Consider the following 25,481-nt stretch of genomic DNA (forward strand, 5'->3'; position numbering starts at 1 on the left):
AGTCAAGCCGAAGTCAGTAGCCAAAGTCTATGCCCCCTCGTCTGCGATTGTTCAACAGTAGGGATTCTTCAATGAAGTGCCTGTTGTCATTCAACGAGAAACGACTCACCCTTATGCACAACACTTCCCCACCCTTCCCTCCTCTGTGTTCCTCTTCCTCCTCTCTGTTCTGTTCTTTATCAGATGAAAGATGGGAGAGGTGCCGCAGTAGCACAGCAAAGCACTTTAACAGCCAATGATGTCATATCCCTCCCCCTTTCTTCATCCCTAGCTGCCTGTCACCAAGGGCCTCTGCTGCTACCTCGCTTTGAATTACACCTACCTTCACACGCAAACACACAGTACCTGATTGAGGGAAACAATTGCCCAAACACCCACCTTTCCGTTCTCTTTCCTTCCCTCTATCGCTCCCTCTCTCACACACCCCTTGATTGAGGAGGCAGGGATTGGTCAACAGTAGGGATTCTTAAATTAAGTGTTGTCATTCAACGAGAAACAAGTCGGGAACACGCTATTTTATTTAAATTGATAAATACTGCACCAAACATGTAAAACTGCGTGATTAAGATCTCCCTGGCAAAAACGTTGCAATTAATGACAGATTTGAGGTATCTTAGATTAACTGACTATTTTGAGGAAGTGTATACTGGCTACGGCATCTCAAAATGGACAGACAGTACTATTGCAGCTTTTCTCATTTTTCAAGGTAAGGTCTTAAGCGAGTATGTGAGCACACTCGTTCAGCTAGCCGAACTGAAGCACTCTCTCCTCTGGGTCGGTGTGATACAGTTTGTGTGAGTAGTGGAAGGGCCTGTGGCTGATAACAAGGCCAGTGGGTATAGGGTGCCAGGGGGAGATGGAAGGAAACTGCCATTATATCAACACTAATTTTCAACAATTAAAACTGAGGGCATGCGTGTGTATAAAACACGTGTGTGTGTGGCATGCTTGTTAAACAACAGAGAGAGAGTGTGTGTGTGTGTCAAAACACCCCCAAAAAAGAGAAAAAGACAAGGAACTGGGCATAATAGTTACAAGGGCCAGATTTAAGAATTTAAATTGCAGAAAGTTTGCCTGGTTTAGCAATGAGGAAGACAAAGCACATCTAATCATTAAACTTGTGAGTTGAAGATATACATAATGAGGGAGAGAATGAATTTACATCCCAGGGAGAGGAGAGAGAAAGAACTTGTGGGCTGGGATTCTCATGGCCCTACTAGGCAGTGGGCAATCATGTCAACTGAAAGTGGGTTGAGGAGACACCACACACCACAGGGGAAGATATTTCAGTGGATACTTCTTAATGAAGGGGGAGAGGTGGAGGGGGGTGGAGAAGAGAGGGAGGGGGATGGAGAAGAGAGGGGGTGGAGAAGAGAGGGGGGTGGAGAAGAGGAGGGAGGGGGTGGAGAAGAGGAGGGAGGGGGGGGTGGAGAAGAGGAGGGAGGGGGTGGAGAAGAGAGGGGGGAGGGGGTGGAGAAGAGAGGGAGGGGGTGGAGAAGAGAGGGAGGGGGGTGGAGAAGAGAGGGAGGGGGTGGAGAAGAGAGGGAGGTGGGGTGGAGAAGAGAGGGAGGTGGAGAAGAGAGGGAGGTGGAGAAGAGAGGGAGGGGGTGGAGAAGAGAGGGAGGGGGTGAAGAAGAGAGGGAGGGGGTGGAGAAGAGAGGGAGGGGGTGGAGAAGAGAGGGAGGGGGGGTGGTGGAGAAGAGAGGGAGGGGGTGGAGAAGAGAGGGAGGGGGTGGAGAAGAGAGGGAGGGGGTGGAGAAGAGAGGGGAGGGGGTGGAGAAGAGAGGGAGGGGGTGGAGAAGAGAGGGGGGGTGGAGAAGAGAGGGAGGGGGGGGTGGAGAAGAGAGGGGGGGGTGGAGAAGGGGAGGGGGTGGAGAAGAGAGGGAGGGGGGTGGAGAAGAGAGGGAGGGGGGGGTGGAGAAGAGAGGGAGGGGGGTGGAGAAGGGAGGGAGGGAGGAGAGAGAAACAAGTGTAATAAATACTTGCTTTGGCAATGTAAACATGTTTTCCATGCCAATAAAGCCCTTTGAATTTATTTGAATTGAATTGAGAAAGTAAGATGGGGGGGGTTTACACACAGCGCGCCACCCAATACACGTCGGCATCACAATGGCAAGGGTCTGGGGCCAGAAAATTAGTTTAAGATTGACATCATCAAACCATTATTCGAACGTCAACCACGTCACGTCTGCCGTTCACGAACCCTCAAATGTTTTAAACGCGTATTTTCATTGGCGTGGCAACCGATGCAATAGATAAATAGTCGTTGTTTTAACCATGATCAGTGAGTTTTCAGTGAATCGGGTTGTGAGTGAGAGCAACTACTTCCATCAGCTGCATACATACAGCGTGCGTATCATAACCACGTTTCAATTCAACAATAGAAATGCTCGAAGAGTCACAATCACGACACAAGCATCTGATCATACCGACGACATTAAAGTCACACAATAAACATTGATCAACTGCGTCTGGAAAACTTCACAATGCACTGTTTACGTATACATGTGTCGAATATAGAAAGAAGCCTAACTCGAGTAGTGAATGGATGAAGTAACTTACCTATTCAATGTATAGGAGCCGTTCCGTTTAAACCTCATGCCGGACGATAGGAATCGGATAAAGAAATCCAGAATTGATTACGTTCAGCTTTCGATGCACCTGAAAACGCCCGTGCCTTTGACGGATGTAGACGAGAACAATAAAAACGGAGTTGTCATGCAGACCTCACTCTTCCTTTTACCCTATATCTCTCGATTCTTCCTTCCAAACCTCCGCCCTCTGTTCGGTTCCCCCAGCTTCCGCTGGGCAGGGTTTACAAATCGGGGGGCAAGGATGTCAAAACAAATGCTTAGATGAAACAAAAGAACGATAGCTCATCATTCAGATCGCTACAATTGCAGCAGTGAGGATGTCGGAAAATAATCCGAGCAATGATACCTAGTGTTTCTTTAGATATGATGCCCCTACTTCGTGTACTCAGTAGCCCGCTTAAGTAAATCAGACACGTCACTGACTTTAAAGCTTTTCTATTGTAGTACAATGTACCAAAGCTATATCAATATCTAACATTACTCGCATGATTTGTATATTCCCTACTTCTACCACCGAATATAGACTCCTTTGTCAATCAATGCACACTCAGAAATACATCACCATCTGCTTTCCAGTCATGAAAAATGATTCACAGTGCCTATTATTCATCCTTGCCCGACAGATCCACGGATACAGAGGGGGCAAGCAACATTTCATGTTTCAAGTGCGTTTTATATCTTGCAGGCTATATTTTCCTCCTGTATGCTATAGAGAGGACAGAACACAGACTCCAAGCGAACACTTGTCAGCGTGTGGACTGTGAGACAGATTGAAGCTAAGAATAGACTAAGGAGCCATTAAAGCCTGCTAAATCCACAGCTTCAAGTGTGTGTGTGAGAGAGAGAGTCGGATTCCAGACCTAAGAACATAAGGTAATAGACCTACAGGTCCCTATGAGCAGTACTTGATAGCTAAAATGGTCATTGCTCCATCTTGCCCACTGGTAAACTAGCACCATCCATAACATTTCGGAGCCAAGACGTGTGTGGAGCAGAGGGGGCTGGTGGGAAGAGCTATAGGAGGACATGCTCATTGTAATGGCTAGAGTGGAATTAATGGAATGGAGTCAAACATGTGGTTTCCCTGTATTCGACATGTTTGATACCGTTCCATTCATTACATACCAGCCATTAATGAGCCCGTCCTCCTATAGCTCCTCCCACCAGCCTCCTCTTGTGCAGAGTAAGGACTTGGCCCAGTCTTCAGACTGATCACGTGCTAAGTGAAATGAGGTGACAGTAATCACTAATCAGGGCTGCGCCTGACAACAACAAAAAAATCTTGGTTGACCAAAAGTCGTCTGTGCTTTATATTTGCTACTGCTCGGCTAAAGAAATAACCTTAGTCGACCAACGGCCTATTGACCAAACATTCAACTGATTGGGGTCAGCCCTAGTAATCATATTACCTTGACATAGAAGGGTCAATGAATGACATACAGTGGGGCAAAAAAGTATTTAGTCAGCCACCAATTGTGCAAGTTCTCCCACTTAAAAAGATGAGAGGCCTGTAATTTTCATAGGTACACTTCAACTATGACAGACAAAATGTGAGAGAAAAAATCCAGAAAATCACATTGTAGGATTTTTAATGAATTTATTTGCAAATTATGGTGGAAAATAAGTATTTGGTCACCTACAAACAAGCAAGATTTCTGGCTCTCACAGACCTGTAACTTCTTCTTTAAGAGGCTCCTCTGTCCTCCACTCGTTACCTGTATTAATGGCACCTGTTTGAACTTGTTATCAGTATAAAAGACACCTGTCCACAACCTCAAACAGTCACACTCCAAACTCCACTATGGCCAAGACCAAAGAGCTGTCAAAGGACACCAGAAACAAAATTGTAGACCTGCACCAGGCTGGGAAGACTGAATCTGCAATAGGTAAGCAGCTTGGTTTGAAGAAATCAACTGTGGGAGCAATTATTAGGAAATGGAAGACATACAAGACCACTGATAATCTCCCTCGATCTGGGGCTCCACGCAAGATCTCACACCATGGGGTCAAAATGATCACAAGAACGGTGAGCAAAAATCCCAGAACCACACGGGGGGACCTAGTGAATGACCTGCAGAGAGCTGGGACCAAAGTAACAAAGCCTACCATCAGTAACCCACTATGCCACCAGGGACTCAAATCCTGTAGTGCCAGACGTGTCCCCCTGCTTAAGCCAGTACATGTCCAGGCCCGTCTGAAGTTTGCTAGAGAGCATTTGGATGATCCAGAAGAAGATTGGGAAAATGTCATATGGTCAGATGAAATCAAAATATAACTTTTTGGTAAAAGCTCAACTCGTCGTGTTTGGAAGGCAAAGATTGCGGAGTTGCATCCAAAGAACACCATACCTACTGTGAAGCATGGGGGTGGAAACATCATGCTTTGGGGCTGTTTTTCTGCAAAGGGACCAGGACGACTGATCCGTGTAAAGGAAAGAATGAATGGGGCCATGTATCGTGAGATTTTGAGTGAAAACCTCCTTCCATCAGCAAGGGCATTGAAGATGAAACGTGGCTGGGTCTTTCAGCATGACAATGATCCCAAACACACCGCCCGGGCAACGAAGGAGTGGCTTCGTAAGAAGCATTTCAAGGTCCTGGAGTGGCCTAGCCAGTCTCCAGATCTCAACCACATAGAAAATCTTTGGAGGGAGTTGAAAGTCTGTGTTGCCCAGCAACAGCCCCAAATCATCACTGCTCTAGAGGAGATCTGCATGGAGGGGTGGTCTGGTGGGGTAAGTGTGTGTCAGTCTTTCCTCAACTCTTAACCAAAAGACACTGGCATGCATAGTACTAATATTAGCACAATGACTACAATGAAGAGCAAGACAAGGCCCTCTGTTCTGGGCCAGCTGCAGCTTAACTAGGTCTTTCTGAGCAGCACTTGACCATATGACTGGGTGATAATAAAGAGAAGATAAAACTAGAGCCTACAGGACTTGCTTTGTGGAGTGTGGTGTCAAAAAAGCAGAGCATCTCTTTATTACGGACAGACCTCTCCCCATCTTTACAACCATTGAGTCTATGATTTGACCATGGCAGTTTACAATCTAAGGTAACACTAAGTAATTTAGTCTCCTCAACTTGTTCAACAGTCACAACATTAATTACCAGATTCAGCTGAGGTCTACAACTTAAGGAATGATTTGAACCAAATGCAATGCTCTTAGTTTTAGAGATGTTCAGGACCAGTTAATTACTGACCACCCATTCCAAAAACTCTGTTATAAAGGGTTTCAGTGACTTCATCAGCTGTGGTTGCTGATGTGTGTAAGGTTGAATCATCAGCATACATGGACACACATGCTTTGTTTTATGCCAGTGACAGATCATTGATAAAAATAGAAAAGAGTAGGGGCCTAGAGAGCTGCTTTGCGGTACACCACACTTTACATGTTTGACAATAGAGAAGCTTCCATTAAAGAAAACCCTCAGTTCTATTAGATATATACAGTAGCTCTGAATCCATAATATGGCAGAGGTCAAAAAGCCATTACACATAAGTTCTCAACAATAGGTTTTGGTCAATAATATCAAAGGCGGCACTGAAATCTAACAGTACAGCGCCCACAATCCTCTTACTATCAATTTCTTTCAACCAATCAGTCATTTGTGTCAGTGCAGTACATGTTGAGTGCTCTTCTCTATAAGAATTCTGAAAGTCTGTTGTTAATTTGTTTACAGAGAAATAGCATTGCATTTGCTCCCAAAAAAATCCAACACTTTGCTAAGAGCTGGCAGCAAGCTGATAGGTCTGCTGTTAGAAACAGTAAAGGACACTTTACCACTCTTGGGTAGCGAATTACTTTGGCTTCCCTCCAGGTCTGAGGACAAAGACTTTCCTCTAGGCTCAGATTAAAGATGTGACAGATAGGAGTGGCTATAGAGTCAGCTATTATCCTCAGTAGCTTTCCATCTAAGTTGTCAATGCCAGGAGGTTTGTCATTATTGATTGATAACAATAATTGTTCTACTTCTCCCACACTAACTTTACAAAATTCTAACTTAATGCTCTTCTTTAATTCTTGTTTTATTATGCATGAGTACGATGGCTCACTGTTCGTTGTTTACAGTTCCTGACTAAATTTAACCACTTTGCCAATCATTAAAATAATTGGTTAAAATCTACATTGTTTTGTGATGAATAAGCCATCTGATTTGATGAAGGATGGATTTGAATTTGTCGGTCTGCCCATAATTTCATTTAAAGTACTACAAAGCTTTATACAGAATAATTGATCTTGGCTTCATAATATAGTTTCTATTTTTGTTGTTGAATTTAATCACATTTCTCAATTTTCAGTAAGTCAGATGTGCAGCAAGACTTATTAGCCACTCCTTTTGCCCATCTCTTTGAACCATACAGTTTATCCAGTCCTCATCAATCCATGGAGCCTTAACAGTTCTAACAGTCAGTTTCTTAACAGGTTCATGTTTATCAGTAATTGGAAGAAGCAATTTCATAAATTCATTAAGTGCAGCGTCTGGATGCTCCTAATTAATCACATCAGACCAACAAATATTTTAACATCATCCATATAAGAGTCGCAGCAATTGTTTTTGTATGATCTCTTATGTACTACTTTAGGCCCAGCTTTTAGAATGTAGGCTTTTCTGGATGTAGCCACTATATTGAGATCACTGCATCCAATGGGTACGGAAACAGCTTTAGTACGAAGTTCTACTGTATTAGTAAAAATGTGATCGATAAATGTGGATGATCTTGTTCCCGTAGTGTTTGTAAACACCCTGGTATGTTGATTAATAGCCTGAACCAGTTTACAGGCACTCGTTACAGTGAGAAGCTTCCTCTTGAGTGGACAGCTTGATGAAAACCAGTCAATTTTCAGGTCCCCAAGAAAGTAGACCTCTGTTTACATCACATACACTATTAAGCATTTCACACATATTATTTAGATACTGACTGTTAGCACTTGGTGGCCTATAGCAACACCCCAAAAGAAAAGGCTTTAGATGTGCCACACCACTTCCATAACACTTGACATGAGATCTTCTCTAAGCATTACAGGGATATGGCTCTGAATATATACAGCAACACCTCCCCCATAAGCATTCCTGTCTATTCTATAGATGTTATATCTTTATATTGCTACTACCGTATCAAACTAATTATCTAAGAGGGTCTCAGAAATGGGGGTCTCAAAGAGGGTCTCAGAAATGGCTAATATATTCATTTCATTTGATGTTAGCAAGTTATTGATTGATTAATATGGTCTATTTTCAGCCCTTTCCTGAGTAGCTCATCAGAGATAGACATCACATGGGAAAAGAGCGAAAAAATACATATACTGTATTTAACAGTCAGTTTGTGTGTGTGTGTTCCGAGGTTGAAGCTACAAACACATAGGCGTGGCTCTCATCCCTTCCAGGGTTTTGGGAGGGTGGACAATGAGCCTGTCATAGCAGATGTAAGCAATGTCCCCACGTGCTCTGGCAGCTTTCATGGCTGGGATAAGTTATTTTCTCTTCTGTTGCACAGCTTCAGGATAGTACTCGTTGAGGAAGATATCCTTTCCTCTCAAGTTCTTGGCTCTTTCCAGAGCAGCTACCTTGTCCTTGAACCCCAGGAACTTCACCACTATCGGCCTGGGCCTTTCACACGGGCCAGTGGAGCGTTTCTGTCCTGTGGGGACATTCCACCTCAATCTTCCTGTGGTCAATCTTCAGTTTCCCCGAGATCATTTCCCTCACTTGACCTCAGACTCCGTCCAGGTCTCATGTGTAGATATTGCAATTCCATCCACGACCATGTTGTTCCACCTTATTTGTCCGTCAAGATAATTTGATATCTCCATCATTGCTATAATGGATTCACACACACAGAACTGATGTCCTCTCTCAATGACTTACAGATTGCTGTCATCTTGCCGTTCTCCTGTTTAAACTCATCGAGCTGATTCTGGGAACTACAAACTGTTCTTCAGGTCCTGGACCTCTCTGGTCAGGTCGTCCATTATTTTATTAGTGGACTCCACCAGTATTTGGACACAATACTTAAAGCTATTATATTGTTGTTGTAAAAAGTGCTTGTAGAACTCTTTTAGTTTGTTTTAAAATATCCTAGAGAGAGACACCACCGTTCTCACGGTACTCCTGCCGGCTTTGGTCTTTGTCATGGTAACAATGTAGGTTACGCTGTTACTCCTCGCAATTCCAGACAGGGCAGGTCGCAGGGAAGATTGTTGTTTCCAAACAGCAGGGAGAGTTAGAGGTTACAACAGATCATGTCATACATTTTAAATTGGTAGGAAGTAGAGGTCGACTGATTATGATTTTTCCACGCCGATACCGATTATTGGAGGACCAAAAAAAAGCTGATACCGATTAATCGACAGATTTCTATTTATTTGTAATAATGACAATTACAACAATACTGAATGAACACTTATTTTAACTTAATATAATACATCAATAAAAATCAATTTAGCCTAAAATAAATAATGAAACATGTTCAATTTGGTTTAAATAATGCAAAAACAAAGTGTTGGAGAAGTAAAAGTGCAATAAGTGCCATGTAAAAAAAGCTAACGTTTGAGTTCCTTGCTCAGAACATGAGAACATAAGAAAGTTGGTGGTTCCTTTTAACATGAGATTTCAATATTCCAAGGTAAGAGGTTTTAGATGTATTTATAGGACTATTTCTCTCTCTACCATTTTTTTTATTTCATATATCTTTGACTATTGGATGTTCTTATAGGCACTATAGTATTGCCAGTGTAACAGTATAGCTTCCGCCCCTCTCCTCGCCGCTACCTGGGCTCGAACCAGGGACACATCGACAACAGCCACACTCGAAGCATTGTTACCCATCGCTCCACAAAAGCTGCGGCCCTTGCTAGGCAAGGGGAATAACTACTCCAAGTCTCAGAGCGAGTGACGTTTGAAACGCTATTAGCGCGCACCCCGCTAACTAGCTAGCCATTTCACATCGGTTACACCAGCCATTAGGCTGATAGGCTTGAAGTCATAAAAAGCGCTGTGCTTGCGAAGAGCTGCTGTCAAAACGCACAAAAGTGCTGTTTGAATGAATGCTTACAAGCCTGCTGCTGCCTACCATCGCTCAGTCAGACTGCTCTATCAAATCAGACTTAATTAACACACAAAAAATACAAGCCTTTGGTCATTAATATGGTCGAATCCGGAAACTATCATTTCGAAAACAAAATGTTTATTATTTTAGTGAAATACGGAACATTTCCGTATTTTATCTAACGGATGGCATACCTAAGTCTAAATATTCTTGTTATATTGCACAACCTTCAATGTTATGTCATAATTATGCAAAATTCTGGCAAATTAGTTCGCAATGAGCCAGGCTGCCCAAACTGTTGCATATACCCTGACTCTGTGTCACTTCTCTTGCGTTCATTGCACACAATTTCCCCTGGTTAATATTGCCTTCTAACCTGGATTTCTTTTAGCTAAATATGCAGGTTTAAAAATATATACTTCTGTGTGTTGATTTTAAGAAAGGCATTGGTGTTTATGGTTAGGTACAGTAGTCCAACAATTGTGCTTTTTTCGCAAATGCGCTTTTGTTAAATCATCCCCCAGCGTTGCATCCATTATATGCAACGCAGGACACGCTAGATAAACTAGTTATATCATCAACCATGTGTAGCTATAACTAGTGATTATGATTGATTATTTTTTTCATAAGATAAGTTGCTTGCTAGCATTAAACTTATCTTGGCTTCTACTGCATTCACGTAACAGGCAGTCTCCTTGTGGAGTGCAACGAGAGGCAGGTGGTTACAGCGTTGGACTAGTTAACTGTGAGGTTGCAAGATTGGATCCCCCAAGCTGACAAGGTGAAAATCTGTCATGCTGCCCCTAAACAAGGCAGTTAACCCACCGTTCCTAGGCAGTCATTGAAAATAAGAATGTGTTCTTAACCTCTCTGGGATATGTGGGACGCCAAAAGCCAGGGAAAATGCAGAACGCCAAATTCAAATAAATACTATAAAAATCAAACTTTCATTAAATCACGCATGCAAGATAGCAAATTAAAGCTACACTTGTTGTGATTCCAGCCAACATGTCAGATTTCAAAAAGGCTTTTCGTGACTACATAATATCTCAAAAGTTACCTGTAAACTTTGCCAAAACATTTCAAACTACTTTTGTAATACAACTTTATTACAACGTATTTTTTACGTAAATAATCAAATTGAAGACGGGATGATCTGTGCTCAATACAGGAGGAAAACTAACTGAAGCATGCTTTCTGGTCACACGCCTCTATCTAACAGTACACATGACGTGACCCTCATTCAAGATGGCCGTACTTCTTCATTACACAAAGGAATAACCTCAACCAATTTCTAAAGACTGATGACATCTAGTGGAAGCGATAGGAACTGCAAGAAGGTCATTTAGAAATCTAGATTCCAAATGAAAAACCATTGAAAAGAGAGTGACCTCAACAAAATTTAATCTGAAGGGTTTGTCCTCGGGGTTTTGCCTGCTAAATAAGTTATGTTATACACAGACATGATTCAAACAGTTTTAGAAACTTCAGAGTGTTTTCTATCCAAATCTACTAATATGCATATCTTATCTTCTGGGGATGAGTAGCAGGCAGTTGAATTTGGGCATTTATTTCATCCGGATGTGAAAATACTGCCCCCTGTCACCTTGAAGTTAACTGAATTGCCTAGCTAAATAAAGGTATTAAAAAATAAAATACATTTTTTAAATTTTGATTTGTTACGTAAACTTGAAATCAGCCCTAATTAATCGCCCATTCCGATTAATCGGTCGACCTCTAGTAGGAAGGATTTGAAAGTATTTGAACAGGTACCTGTTCATTCTGAGAATTTCTCTGAGCTGGATGGAGAGAAGGATAAGAGGGAGGAAGGGATGAAGAGAAGGTGGGAATGGATGGATGTGTGGAATAATGTATGGTGACTGGAAAGAGGTGCAGAAAGAGTGAGGTTGATGATGTAATGTCTTTGGCTCTCAGCTGCTCACCACATCTCTGAAAGGCCCTATCATTCGGTGTAGATGTGCACGGTTATTTGAATATTCAAATATCCAAAAGGACCATAGTATTCAAATACTTGTGCGAGTATTCAATGTGCTGAAAGAGCAGTTCTATTTAACACTGAAAAGGCTTCTAAATTAAAATATCCATGTAACATTGTTACTTACAAGGATGTGCCATGACATTTAAAATCATTCATTTAATAAAACAAACTTTTCTATGGAGTTTTTATAACATAAAAAGACCAGTAGCCTTCACGTGTGTAGCTTGTTGTTTATGTTGTTCAATCAGAGGCTCAATCTGTAGAAAGTAGAATGAGTTCACTAATGCAATGCAAGATGTTAGAGAAGGGAGAAGGAGTAGGCTTCAATTAGCAGCCAACAGGTAGGCTGTTGTTTTATCTGAATGCGGAGAAAACGCAGCATGTAGCCTCAATTAGCCTAGCTAGCTACTTTGTAACCCTGGACAAGCACACCTGATCCAACTTGCCAACTAATCATCAAACCCTCAATGAGCTGAATGAGCAGTGTTTGTCCAGGGCTATAATGAAACAGGTGTATTGTTGGGGTACTGGAGGACCAGGGTTGGGAAACACTGCTCTAGGTTACTCCAGTCTAGACAGGTACTGGAGGACCAGGGTTGGGAAACACTGCTCTAGGTTACTCCAGTCTAGACAGGTACTGTAAAATGGGATGATAGCATTGTGGCTGCTAGAAGTTAGCTAGTGTTGGCTTTAACAGAGTTGCCTTGGCTATTGCATCTCTCGCTCTCCCTCGGTCTGCTGGCTCCCATCTCACACACTGCCCCCTCCGCAGCTGCAGCAATGCACCAGCCTCTCTCCCCCAACACAGCATGTTAAAAACGTTCATATATTTTTTTAAATATTTTTTTTTTTAAAGATATATATATATATATATATATATATACCATTAATACATGTTTTTCAAATATCCGACAAATTCATGATACTATTTTAATATTGAAATTATTTCAAACCAGTTACGTGTAAGGTTTGTACACCCTAGTAATAAATGGCACCTCCTGTGGAGCAGTGTGTAATAAGCACTGTGTGTGTGTGTGTGTGTGTGTGTGCACGCGTGTGCGCACGCACGCGTGTATGTGTATTCTCTCTCTCTCCTGCACCAGACCGCTTAGGGATGGTTGTAGTGGCTCCAGGGTGGTTTTTTATCAACACAGCTGATCACTCACTCTGCTAGAGCCACACAACTGATCACTCACTCTGCTAGAGCCACACAGCTGATCACTCACTCTGCTAGAGCCACACAGCTGATCACTCACTCTGCTAGAGCCACACAGCTGATCAATCAATCAATCACTCTGCTAGAGCCACACAGCTGATCAATCAATCAATCACTCTGCTAGAGCCACACAGCTGATCAATCAATCAATCACTCGGCTAGTGCCACACTGCAGAGTTATGCAATACTGGCACTGGGGGGGAACTGCAGACACCTTTAGCCAGTCCTTTATTGCGCAACTCTGAACTTAAAACCCTCCCCTTTTCCATCCATCCTGCCATTCCTCCCCCGTTGGTCCCTTTCTCATTCCCTCCAGTCTTGGACTCTGTTCTCCTCCCTCCATCTTTCCATTCATTCTGCCGTTCTCTATCCTTCTCTTCATGCCTTCCTATTTTGACATTCATCCCCAACTTGCATAATTGATCATTTTCATTGGTCTTGGTGTGAGTTTCATAAGAGCAGTATAGTGTGCTTGTATGGTTTCATGCTAATGACCAAGCAGTCAGTGATCCCTTCACCTGTTTACATCATCTTCATGATCATCATCATCATTCCCACCCAGACAGAACTCTCCTCTCTGCCTTCCCCTGTTTTCTAGTAGTTTTGCTACCAAGTCAGAGAAGAAAATGCAGCTTTTTCTGTCCTCTCAGTAACAGCTGCTGGATTCTGGGGCTGAGAAGTTAACAGGCAGAAAGAGAAGGTTTTCAGAAAAGCTTCCAACACCGCAGTGCATAATAACAGTCCCAGTCCTCTCTCTTCCCCCCTCACAGGCTTTCCAGGAATACAGACAATGTGTACAGGCCTAGTCGGATTCTCTGCACCTCAACCCATGTTGGTTGAAGCACTGTCTACCGTCTACTCCTCATGAGAGAACCTCGGACAGGGCTGGATTGGATGCTCCAGTTATGAAAGTCAGTCTTTATTTTACTCACGCCTCCAACCAGGGTTCACATTGCATTATTGACTCAGTGGTGCTGGTCCGTCTGGACGACCAATGGGAATACTTTTAGAAGGGGCGTGCCCACATCCATACCTTCAGTAACACTATTTGGGAGGGTTTTGCTCTGTTATGGTACATCTTGGTATCACCCTCAGGCACCCCTGTAATTCAAATAGTTTAAACGACTACTGACTTTTGGTCGGTTTTAATGTTAATTCCCACCGAGAATGCAATCCAATCTATGAGAGAAATAATCCTTGAAGGGATGAATGAACGGTTTGACTGAGCCCTGCATTGCCTGCCCTATAGGCTCAAACAACAACAACCCTGGGTTTCTCTAGTCTAGACAGCTGCTGGACATGAGAGCTGTGCTCTGGCACCACCCAATGGTTCCAAGTGCTACTGAAATCTATTTTTTCCCGATGGGGGAGAATCTCAATTGCATTACCTTGATTCCTCACGTCCTCTCTCCTCGCCTCCTAAGGAAAAGCTAGTGCAGCTACTGAAGTACCGCCACTGGGGCTGCTATGATCGCTTGTATGTGCTGGAGTTGATGTCATGTGATCAAAGAGATGAGGAACTGGAAGGAGGTGAGGAAAGGAGATGAAATGGCAGGGAGGGAAGAGAGAAGCAGCCATTAATGTCGAGCTGTCTGGTTTGGGCTGGCTGCACAGAGAGAGACATGACAGAGACAGAGGATCTCTGTGTTGACTGGCTGATATGCTGTCTAGTATGCCGACTGGTATTCCTGATATGCACTGGACTTGAACTCATGCGATGAAGGGAAAGAGACAAGTTAAGGAGATGAGCAGAGGAGACAAGGAGCCATAGAAGGAGCCATTGATCCTTTTGTTGCTGAGAATTTCCCTGTGCAAATGAGTTTAATTATTCAAATCAAATTTTCTTGGTCGCATACACATTTTGCAGATGTTGTTGCGGGTGTCAAATCAAATGTTATTTGTCACATACATATGGTTAGCAGATGTTAATGCGAGTGTAGCGAAGTGCTTCTAGTTCCAACAATGCAGTAATAACCAGTGAGTAATCTAACCTAACAATTCCACAACTACTACCTTATACACACAAGTGTAAAGGGATAAAGAATATGTACATAAAGATATGAATGAGTGATGGTACAGAACGGCATAGGCAAGATGCAGTGATGGTATCGAGTACAGTATATACATATGAGATGAGTAATGTAGGGTATGTAAACAAAGTGGCGTAGTTTAAAGTGGCTAGTGATACATGTGTTACATAAAGATTCAGTAGATGTTATAGAGTACAGTATATACATATGAGATGAGTGATGTAGTGTATGTAAACATTATATTAACTGGCATTGTTTAAAGTGGCTAGTGATACATTTTTTACATCAATTTCCATCCATTTCCATTATTAAAGTGAGCTGGAGTTGAGTCCTTATGTTAGCAGCAGCCACTCCATGTTAGTGGTGGCTGTTAAACAGTCTGATGGCCTTGAGATAGAAGCTGTTTTTCAGTCTCACGGTCCCTGCTTTGATGCACCTGTACTGACCTCGCCTTCTGGATGATAGCGGGGTGAACAGGCAGTGGCTCAGGTGGTTGTTGTCCTTGATGATCTTTATGGCCTTCCTGTGACATCGGGTGGTGTAGGTGTCCTGGAGGGCAGGTAGTTTGCCCCCGGTGATGCGTTGTGCAGACCTCACTACCCTCTGGAGAGCCTTACGGTTGTGGGCGGAGCAGTTGCCATACCAGGCGGTGATACAGCCCGACAGGATGCTCTCGATTGTGCATCTGTAGAAGTTTGTGAGTGCTTTTGGTGACAAGCCAAATTTCTTCAGCCTCCTGAGGTTGAAGAGGCGCTGCTGCGCCTTCTTCACCACGCTGTCTGTGTGGGTGGACCAATTCAGTTTGTCCGTGATGTGTACGCCAAGGAACTTAACTTACTACCCTCTCCACTACTGTCCCGCCGATGTGGATAGGGGGGTGCTCCCTCTGCTGTTTCCTGAAGTCCACAATCATCTCCTTTGTTTTGTTGACATTGAGTGTGAGGTTATTTTCCTGACACTACACTCCGGGGGCCCTCACCTCCTCCCTGTAGGCCGTCTCGTCTTTGTTGGTAATCAAGCCTACCACTGGTGTCATCCGCAAACATGATGATTGAGTTGGAGGCGTGCATGGCCACGCAGTCGTGGGTGCACAGGGCGGGGTCGAGACCCAGGGTCTCGAGCTTGATGACGAGTTTGGAGGGTACTATGGTGTTAAATGCTGAGCTGTAGTCGAACAGCATTCTCACATAGGTATTCCTCTTGTCCAGATGGGTTAGGGCAGTGTGCAGTGTGGTTGCGATTGCATCGTCTGTGGACCTATTGGGGCGGTAAGCAAATTGGAGTGGGTCTAGGTAGGTAGGGTGGAGGTGATATGGTCGGTGGTGATATGGTGATATGGTCCTTGACTAGTCTCTCACAGCACTTCATGATGACGGAAGTGAGTGCTACGGGGCAATAGTCGTTTAGCTCAGTTACCTTAGCTTTCTTGGGAACAGGAACAATGGTGGCCCTCTTGAAGCATGTGGGAACAGCAGACTGGGATAAGAATTGATTGAATATGTCCGTAAACACATCAGCCAGCTGGTCTGCTCATGCTCTGAGGACGCGGCTGGGGATGCCGTCTGGGCCTGCAGCCTTGCGAGGGTTACCACATTTAAAATGTTTTACTCAAGTCGGCTGCAGTGAAGGAGAGTCTGCAGGTTTTGGTAGCGGGCCATGTCAGTGGCACTGTATTGTCCTCAAAGCGAGCAAAAAGGTTATTTAGTCTGCCTGGGAGCAAGACATCCTGGTCCGCGACGGGGCTGGTTTTCTTTTTGTAATCCGTGATTGACTGTAGACCCTGCCACATACCTCGTGTCTGAGCGGTTGAATTGCGACTTTACATCGTCTCTATACTGACGCTTAGCTTGTTTGATTGCCTTGCGGAGGGAATAGCTACACTGTTTGTATTCGGTCATGTTTCCGGTCACCTTGCCCTGGTTAAAAGCAGTGGTTCGCGCTTTCAGTTTCGCGCAAATGCTGCCATCAATCCAAACGTTGTCAATGCACTTTCTAATGAACTCTCGTCCAACAACAACATTGACGAATACGCTGATTCGGTGAGCAATGCGGAACATTTCCCAATCCACGTGATCGAAGCAGTCTTGAAGTGTGGAATCAGATTGGTCGGACCAGCGTTGAACAGACCTGAGCGCGGGAGCTTCTTGTTTTAGTCTCTGTCTGTAGGCTGGAAGCAACAAAATGGAGTCGTGGTCAGCTTTTCCGAAAGGAGGGCGTGGGAGGGCCTTATATGCATCGCGGAAGTTAGAATAACTAATAATGATCCAGGGTTTTACCAGCCCTGGTTGCGCAAACGATATGCTGATAGAATTTAGGGAGTCTTGTTTTCAGATTAGCCTTGTTAAAATCCCCAGCTACAATGAATGCAGCCTCAGGATATGTAGTTTCCAGTTTACATAGTCAAATAAAGTTTGTTCAGGGCCATCGATGTGTCTGCTTGGGGGAATATATACGGCTGTGATGATAATCGTAGAGAATTACCTTGGTAGATAATGCGGTCAAAATTTGATTGTGAGGAATTCTAAGTCAGGTGAACAGAAGGACTTGAGTTCCTGTATGTTGTTATGGTCACACCACGTCTCGTTAATCATAAGGCATACCCCCCGTGTAGTGAAATGCTTGTGTTCAAAGTTGCTTAGGGGCCTGAAACAAGGCGGCCATGTCTATCGGTGCCATCTTCTTCTGATTTACAGAAATCCACTGAAAACCCACACTAACACGGAACCCAAACTGGCAGCACACGCGCTCGCACGCCATCGGACATACATTTATTTTGTCCCCCACACCAAATGCGATCACGACACGCAGGTTAAAATTAGAGGTCGACCGATTAATCGGAATGGCCGATTTAATTAGGCCGATTTCAAGTTGCGGAAATCTGTATTTTTGGGCGCCAATTTGAGCGCCAATTTTTTTTATTTATTTATATATACATATTTTTTTATACCTTTATTTAACTAGGCAAGTCAGTTAAAAACCTTAAGTCGACCCCCTACTTTTTCGAACATTCTGTTAAAAATCGCGCAACATTTCGGCGTCCTGCTACTCATGCCAGGAATATAGTATATGCATATGATTAGCATGTGTGGATAGAAAACACTCTCACGTTTCTAAAACTGGTTAAATCACGGCTGTGACTATAACAGAGCGTCTGTTTCATCGAAAAGCGCAAGAAAAACTGATCACTGAAAACTGAAAAAAAATATCCATGCGCCACTTGCATGTATTGTTTAAGGGGCACGAAATTAAATGGGGCCGAGATTGCAAGTCCTACAGCTTCCACACGATGTCGCCAGTCTTGTCAATTGCCTTCTCGTTGTTTCTTGGTCAAACGAGTTAGAGAGACCACTTTCCATCCGGTCTCCGACAGGAAGTTTTGGAAGAGAGATTTGAACATGATTTGAAATCGTGGAGCTATTGAATACACATCGCCTCTGATCAATTTGATAGATTATTAACGTTTACTAATACCTAAAGTTGGATTACAAAAGTATTTCAAGTGTTTTGTGAAAGTTTATCGTCAACTTTTTTAATTTAAAAAAAATGACGTAGTGTTTTGAAACAGTGTTTTTTTCTGAATCACACAGTTTCCATAGATGGATATTTTGGGTATATATGGACCGATTTAATCGAAAAAAAAGACCCAATAGTGATGTTTATGGGACATATAGGAGTGCCAACAAAGAAGCTCGTCCAAGGTAATGAAAGTTTTATTTTATTTCTGCTATTTGTGTAGCGCCGGCTACGCTAATTCTTTTGTTTACGTGGCCTTCAGGTATTTTGGGGTGTTGCATGCTATCAGATAATAGCTTCTCATGCTTTCGCCGAAAAGCATTTTAATAATCTGACTTGTTGGCTAGATTCACAACGAGTGTAGCTTTAATTCAGTACCCTGCATGTGTGTTTTAATGAACGTTTGAGTTTTAACGAGTGCTATTAGCATTTGGCGTAGCGCATTTGCTGATGGCTAGATGGGACGATTGCGTCTCGGGTCGACGCAAGAGGTTAAGAACACATTCTTACTTTCAATGACGGCCTAGGAACGGTGGGTTAACTGCCTTGTTCAGGGGCAGAACAGCAGATTTTCACCTTGTCAGCTCGGGGATCCAATCTTGCAACCTTACAGTTAACTAGTCCAACGCAATAACGACCTGCCTCTCTCTCTCGTTGCACTCCACAAGGAGACTGCCTGTTACGCGAATGCAGTAAGCCAAGGTAAGTTGCTAGCTAGCATTAAACTTCTTATAAAACACAATCATAATCACACATGGTTAATGATATTACTAGATATTATCTAGCGTGTCCTGCATTGCATATAATCTGACTGAGCATACAAGCATACAAGTATCTAAGTATCTGACTGAGCGGAGGTAGGCAGAAGCAGGGGTAAACATTAATTCAAACAGCACTTTGTGCGTTTTGCCAGCAGCTCTTCGTTGTGCGTCAAGCATTGCACTGTTTATGACTTCAAGCCTATCAAATCCCGAGATAAGGCTGGTGTAACCGAAGTGAAATGGCTGGCTAGTTAGCGCACGCTAATAGTGGTTCAAACAAAACTCGCTCTGAGCTTTCCAGTAGTTGTTCCCCTTGCTCTGCATTGGTTTCGATGGTGGCTGTTGTCGTTGTGTTGCTGGTTCGAGCCCAGGGAGGAGCGAGGAGAGGGACGGAAGCTATACTGTTACACTGGCAATACTAAAGTGCCTATAAGATCCTCCAATAGTTGAGGGTTAATGAAATACAAATGGTAGAGGGAAATAGTCCTATAATTCCTATAATAACTACAACCTAAAACTTCTTATCTGGGAATATTGAAGACTCATGTTAAAAGGAACCACCACCTTTCATATGTTCTCATGTTCTGAGCAAGGAACTGAAATGTTAGCTTTCTTACATAGCACATATTGCACTTTTACTTTCTTCTCCAACACTTTGTTTTTGCATTACTTAAACCAAATTGAACATGTTTCATTATTTACTTGAGGCTAAATTGATTTATTGATGTATTATATTAAGTTAAAATAAGTGTTCATTCAGTATTGTTGTAATTGTCATTATTACAAATAAGTAAATTAAAAGAATTTATTTAATTTTTTATTATTTCAAATCGGCATCGGCTTTTTTGGTCCTCCAATAATCGGTATCGGGTTGAAAAATCATAGTCGGTTGACCTCTAGTTAAAATATCAAAATAAACTCTGAACCAATGACATTAATTTGGGGACAGGTCGAAAAGCATTAAACATGTATGGCAATTTAGCTAGTTAGCTTGCACTTGCTAGCTAATTTGTCCTGGGATATAAACATTGAGTTATTTTATCTGAAATGCACAAGGTCCTCTACTCTGACAATTAATCCACACATAAAACAGTCAACTGAATCGTTTCTAGTCATCTCTCCTCCTTCTAGGCTTTTTCATCTTTGAATTTATATGGTGATTGGCATCTACACTTTCATAGTATTACCACGACAAAACAGTTCGTCTTTCAATCACCCACGTGGGTATAACCAATGAGGAGATGGCTTGTGGGTACCCGCTTCTATAAACCAATGAGGAGATGGGAGAGGCAGGACTTGCAGCGCAATCTGCGTCAGAAATAGGAATGACTTCTATTTTAGCTCTTGGCAACACAGATGCTCGTTGGCGCACGCGAGCAGTGTGGGTGCAATAATTGAATAACATGGATTTCTACATTTATTTTGCAACGCTCGCAACGTGTCCGGTCTGGTCAGCATGTAACACACGGTTATATTAACAGCATTGCACTTTTCATGTAGCCTACTTTTGGCCAGATAATAGCCTAACCACCGATCAAGCAACATTATGGACTATTTGCTGTGACAATATTCACTATGTGTACAAAACATTAGGATCACCTTTCTAATATTAAGTTGCACCCCCTTTTGTCCTCAGAACATCCTCAATTTGTCAGGGCATGGACTCTACAAGGTGTTAAAAGCATTCCACAGGGATGCTGGCCCATGTTGACTCCAATGCTTCCCACAGTTGTGTCAAATTGGCAGGATGTCCTTTGGGTGATGGACCATTCTTGATACACACAGGAAACTGTTGAGCGTGAAAAACCCAGCAGCATTGCAGTTCATGACATACTCAAACCGGTCTGCCTGGAACCTACAACCATACCTTGTTCAAAGGCAGTTCAACATTTTATCTGAATGGCACATATACACAATACATGTCTCAATTGTCTCCTCCCCTTTATGTACACTGATTGAAGTGGATTTAACAGGTGACGTCAATAAGGGATCATAGCTTTCACCTGGATTATAATGGAAAGAGCGATGTAGGTCCAATGAAGATCCTACACCTGTAAGTAACCATATTCTGAGGAAACAAAGTCCCACATGTAGTGTCACGTACACTATAGGCCTAAGCATCAGACAGGAAGCAGCAGGCCTAAGCATCAGACAGGAAGCAGCATTGAGGTCAGGTCATGCCAGAGAGAAGTGAATCATCTATCTAATGATAAACTGACAATGTTACAGTAAGGGGCTTTGGGGACATTTCTGCCCCGGCTGGAATTTAAACTAGGGAAAGATTGAAGCACCCTACGATCAAAAGACATCGGAAAAACATTGAAAAATACGTTGAACATACATATTTGTGGTTGGGGTTTGTAAGCCTGTAGCTAGACTTAGCCTGTCTAGAAGGAAATGCTCAACTCCAGCAGTTAGAGCTCAACAGAGAGACGAGGCCAAGTCCCTGACCCAGTGTTCCTCAATGAGAGGAAACGGATGTGGGGTTGTCAGCACCTCCACACACACACCGAACACAGAGCAGGAATGTAAAAAAACAACGACCAAACCTATATAGACATCCTCTTGACCTATAGCGTAAACACATCCATACAGAAATGCTAACATGCGCTTGAAAACACACACAATCGTCTTGCACACAAACACTCACACATACAAAGTGAGAGAAGAAGAGGGTGAGAAGGGGAAAGTGGAGCCTGTTTTTCCATTCCTGATGTTATTGTCTGCATCTGAGCCCAGCGGAGCCCAGCATTTATTGCGTTTACCTCAGAGTATATGTGATGAAGAGGTCATATTAAAAGGCCATGGTAACGAGGCCAGGGAGAGAGCAGCTAAAATGCAATATGTAAGAGGGCGAGTGTATGAGTGTACTTGTGTGTGAGAACAGAACCCAGGCAGTGCGTTTCCCTAGAGAGACCCTGTTGTGTAAGACATCAGTCACTGAGACTTATCAGTGTTCACACACATTTCCTCAAGAGGATATTGTTTGTGTGTGTGTGTGTGTGTGTGTGTGTGTGTGTGAGAGACTCTTCCCTGACAGAGGGGGCTGAAGAGCAGCTCATCAACATGGACCGGAGTCTGCTGATGGAAAGGTTCATTTACATTTTCCGTTGTGTGCCCTAATTAACACGACCCTGCCTGCTCTCCTCTGCCCTTAAAGGGGCGCTATGCAAAAATCACTCTGCCATTTCCTAGTAGATACAATTCAAATAATTTGCCTAATTTCACTTCATGTTACAAAACAAGTGGAGAGAATCATTGTACCATCTAAACCACTGATTTTTTTCTCTCTCCAACAACCAAAAATATAGTATTTTTAGCTGTTTGAAGCTGTTGTACAAAACTGAAAGTAAAAGGTTTAGGGTCAGGGAAATAGCAGACATCAAACAGACATAATTGTTTTCAATGAGAATGTGAGTTATCGATATGTCATTTCTATGTGAATTTGGGCGGGTCACCCAAAAAGGAACACATTGCAGCTTTAAAAGAGCCCTCTCCTCAGAAGAGCCCACATCACACTACACTTCCACTTAGAAGGGATGGACAGCACATATGCCCTATACCTGCCTCCCCTATCTTCCTCTATATGCACACACAGTCCTGTCTGCATATAGGCTACCAGTGGTGTAAAGTACTTAAGTAAAAAAATACTTTAAAGTACTACTAAAGTAGTTTTTGGGATAACTGTACTTTACTTATTTATATTTTTGACAACTTTTACTTCACTACATTTTCCATGACACCCAAAAGTGTCACTTTGAATGCTTAGCAGGACAAAAAAAATGTAATTCACTTATCAAGAGAACATCCCTGGTCATCCCTGCCTTTGTTCTGGCGGACTCACTAAACACAAAGGCTTTGTTTTTAAATTATATCTGAGTGTTGGAGTGTGACCCTGGCTATCCGTAAATAAATAAAAACAAGAAATTGTGCCATCTGGTTTGCTTAACATAAGGATTTTTTATTTATTTGTACTTTTACTTTTGATACTTAAGTATATTTAAAAACAAATACTTTTACTCAAGTAGTATTTTACTGGGTGACTTTCACTTGAGTCCTTTTCTATTAAGGAATATTTACTTTTAATCAAGTATGAGAACTGAGTACCCTTTCCACCACTGTAGGTGTGTGTGTGTGGTTGACAGCAGGAAACAGAGGAGATGTAAGGGCCATGAGACATGCTGCTGGTGCATTACAAGAACCAGTGGGTGTTGTGGGACATATGATTGAACCATATGGACCTGTGTCACAAAATGGCACCCTATTCCCTACATAGTGCACTACTTTTGACCAGGTCTCTATGGGGGAATAGGGAGCCATTTGGGATGTATCCATGGACAGTGATATCCTATGAGTAATCAGAACCTCACTCTTCTGTTTAATCTTCCTGCTCTCGCTCATAATTACTGACTATGCGTACAGGATGCCCTGGCATACCTACAGGGTTCTACAGGGTTGACATGACAACTGCCTGGAACACAGAATGGCATCTACTCTCTTCTCCCCCGCCTCTTTTCTCATCTCATATTGACTGGTAGAGAATGTTTCTTTATCATATGACAGTGGGGTCTGTGTGTGTGGGGGGGAGGAGGAGAGAACCTCATTTATGTCTCTCTTACTGCCATGAATGCCTCTGCTGATCCCACAGCTATTGTAGGCAGCAAGCATGTGCCTATAAACCAGAGTGATACTGTTAGCTCTGAGGTAGTGTATCATAGTAGGAAGTTCACTGTGTGCAGCTCACCCTGCAATAACAACATGAGCATGTCTACCACTGCTAAGCTTCCCAGTAAAGCAATAAAAAAACAGAAGAAAAAGAAGACAAATGCTAAAAATAGCCCACGTTAACATATATAGTTTAAGAAACCAGGTTCATGAAATCAATCATTTGCTAGTAACAGATGACATACATATTCTGACTATCTCTGAAACTCACTTAGATTATACCCTTGATGATACAGTGGTAGCAACACATGGTTATAATGTCTACAGAAAAGACAGAAATGCCAAAGATGAAGGTGTGGCTGTTTATATTCAGAACCACATTCCTGTAAAGCTTAGACAGGATCTCATGTTAAATACTGTTGAAGTAATATGGCTACATCTGCCTCACCTAAAGCCCATTCTGGTGGGAAGCTGCTATAGAACACCAAGTGCTAACAGTTTATCTGGATCACGTGTGAAATGCTTGATAATGTATGTGAGATATCAACAGAATGGTATATTTTCTGGATTATTTAAATATTGACAGGCTTTCATCAGGCTGCCCACTCGAGAAAGCTTCAAACTGTAACTTTGATTTGATTTAGTGCCTGCAATCTGGTTCAGGTTATCAGTCAACCTACCAGGGTAGTTACAAACAGCACAGGAATTAAATTGTCAACATGTATTGATCACATCTTTACTAATGCTGCAGAAATGTGCTTTAAAGCTGTATCCAAATCCATCGGCTGTAGTGATCACAATATAGTAACCATATCTAAGAAAAACTAAGTTCCAAACGCTGGGCCTAATATAGTGTATAAGAGGTCATACAATAAGTTTTGTAGTGATTCCTATGTTGTTGATGTAAAGAATATTTGCTGGTCTGTGGTGTGTAATGAAGAGCAACCAGACGCTGCACTTGACACATTTATGAAATTGATTATCCCAGTGACTAATAGGCATGCACCCATTAAGAATATGACTGTAAAATCTGCTAAATCCCCATGGATTGATGAGGAATTTAAAAAATTGTATGGTTGAGAAGGATGAGGCAAAGGGAATGGCAAAGAAGTCTGGCTGCACAACTGGTTTGCAAACGTACTGAAAATTGAGAAATCATGTGACTAAACTGAATAAAAAGAATAAGAAACTACACAATGTAACAAAGATAAACCACATAAAGAATGATAGTAAAAACCTTTGGAGCACCTTAAATTCAATTTTGGGCAAAAAGGCAAACTCCGCTCCATCATTCATTGAATCAGATGGCTCATTCATCACAAAACCCACTGATATTGCCAACCTCTTGAATATTTTTTTAATTGGCAAGATTAGCAAACTTAAGCAAGACATGCCAGCAACAAACGCTGACACTACGTTTCCAAGTATATCTGACCAAATTCTGAAAGACAAGCACTGGAATTTTGAATTCCGTAAAGTGAGTGTGAAAGAGGTGGAAAAAATGGTTGTCTATTAACAATGACAAGCCACCGGGGTGTGACAACTTGGATGGAAAATTACTGAGGATAATAGCGAACGATATTGCCACTCCTATTTGCCATATCTTCAATTTAAGCCTAGTAGAAAGTATGTGCTCTCAGGCCTGGAGGGAAG

At 42.6% G+C, this 25,481-nt stretch overlaps 1 protein-coding gene across 2 annotated transcripts in view; it reads right to left on the reverse strand.

Annotated features, from left to right (window-relative positions):
* The window catches only part of LOC112216781 (MOB kinase activator 2), a 98,071-nt gene that overhangs the window by 48,284 nt on the left and 24,306 nt on the right, over positions 1-25,481 (reverse strand). The window contains exon 1 of one of the 2 annotated variants that reach the window (XM_024377035.2): positions 2,563-2,850. The exons of the other annotated variant lie outside the window; for it this stretch is intronic. Within the exon in view, the coding sequence (XP_024232803.1) occupies positions 2,563-2,600 (38 nt within the window). The 5' untranslated portion in view covers positions 2,601-2,850. Of the gene's footprint in view, positions 1-2,562; positions 2,851-25,481 lie in introns of those variants that run through there. 2 annotated transcript variants of the gene reach the window in all.

This window comes from Oncorhynchus tshawytscha, linkage group LG01 (assembly GCF_018296145.1).
Source record: "Oncorhynchus tshawytscha isolate Ot180627B linkage group LG01, Otsh_v2.0, whole genome shotgun sequence".
Taxonomy (NCBI): Eukaryota; Metazoa; Chordata; class Actinopteri; order Salmoniformes; family Salmonidae; genus Oncorhynchus; species Oncorhynchus tshawytscha.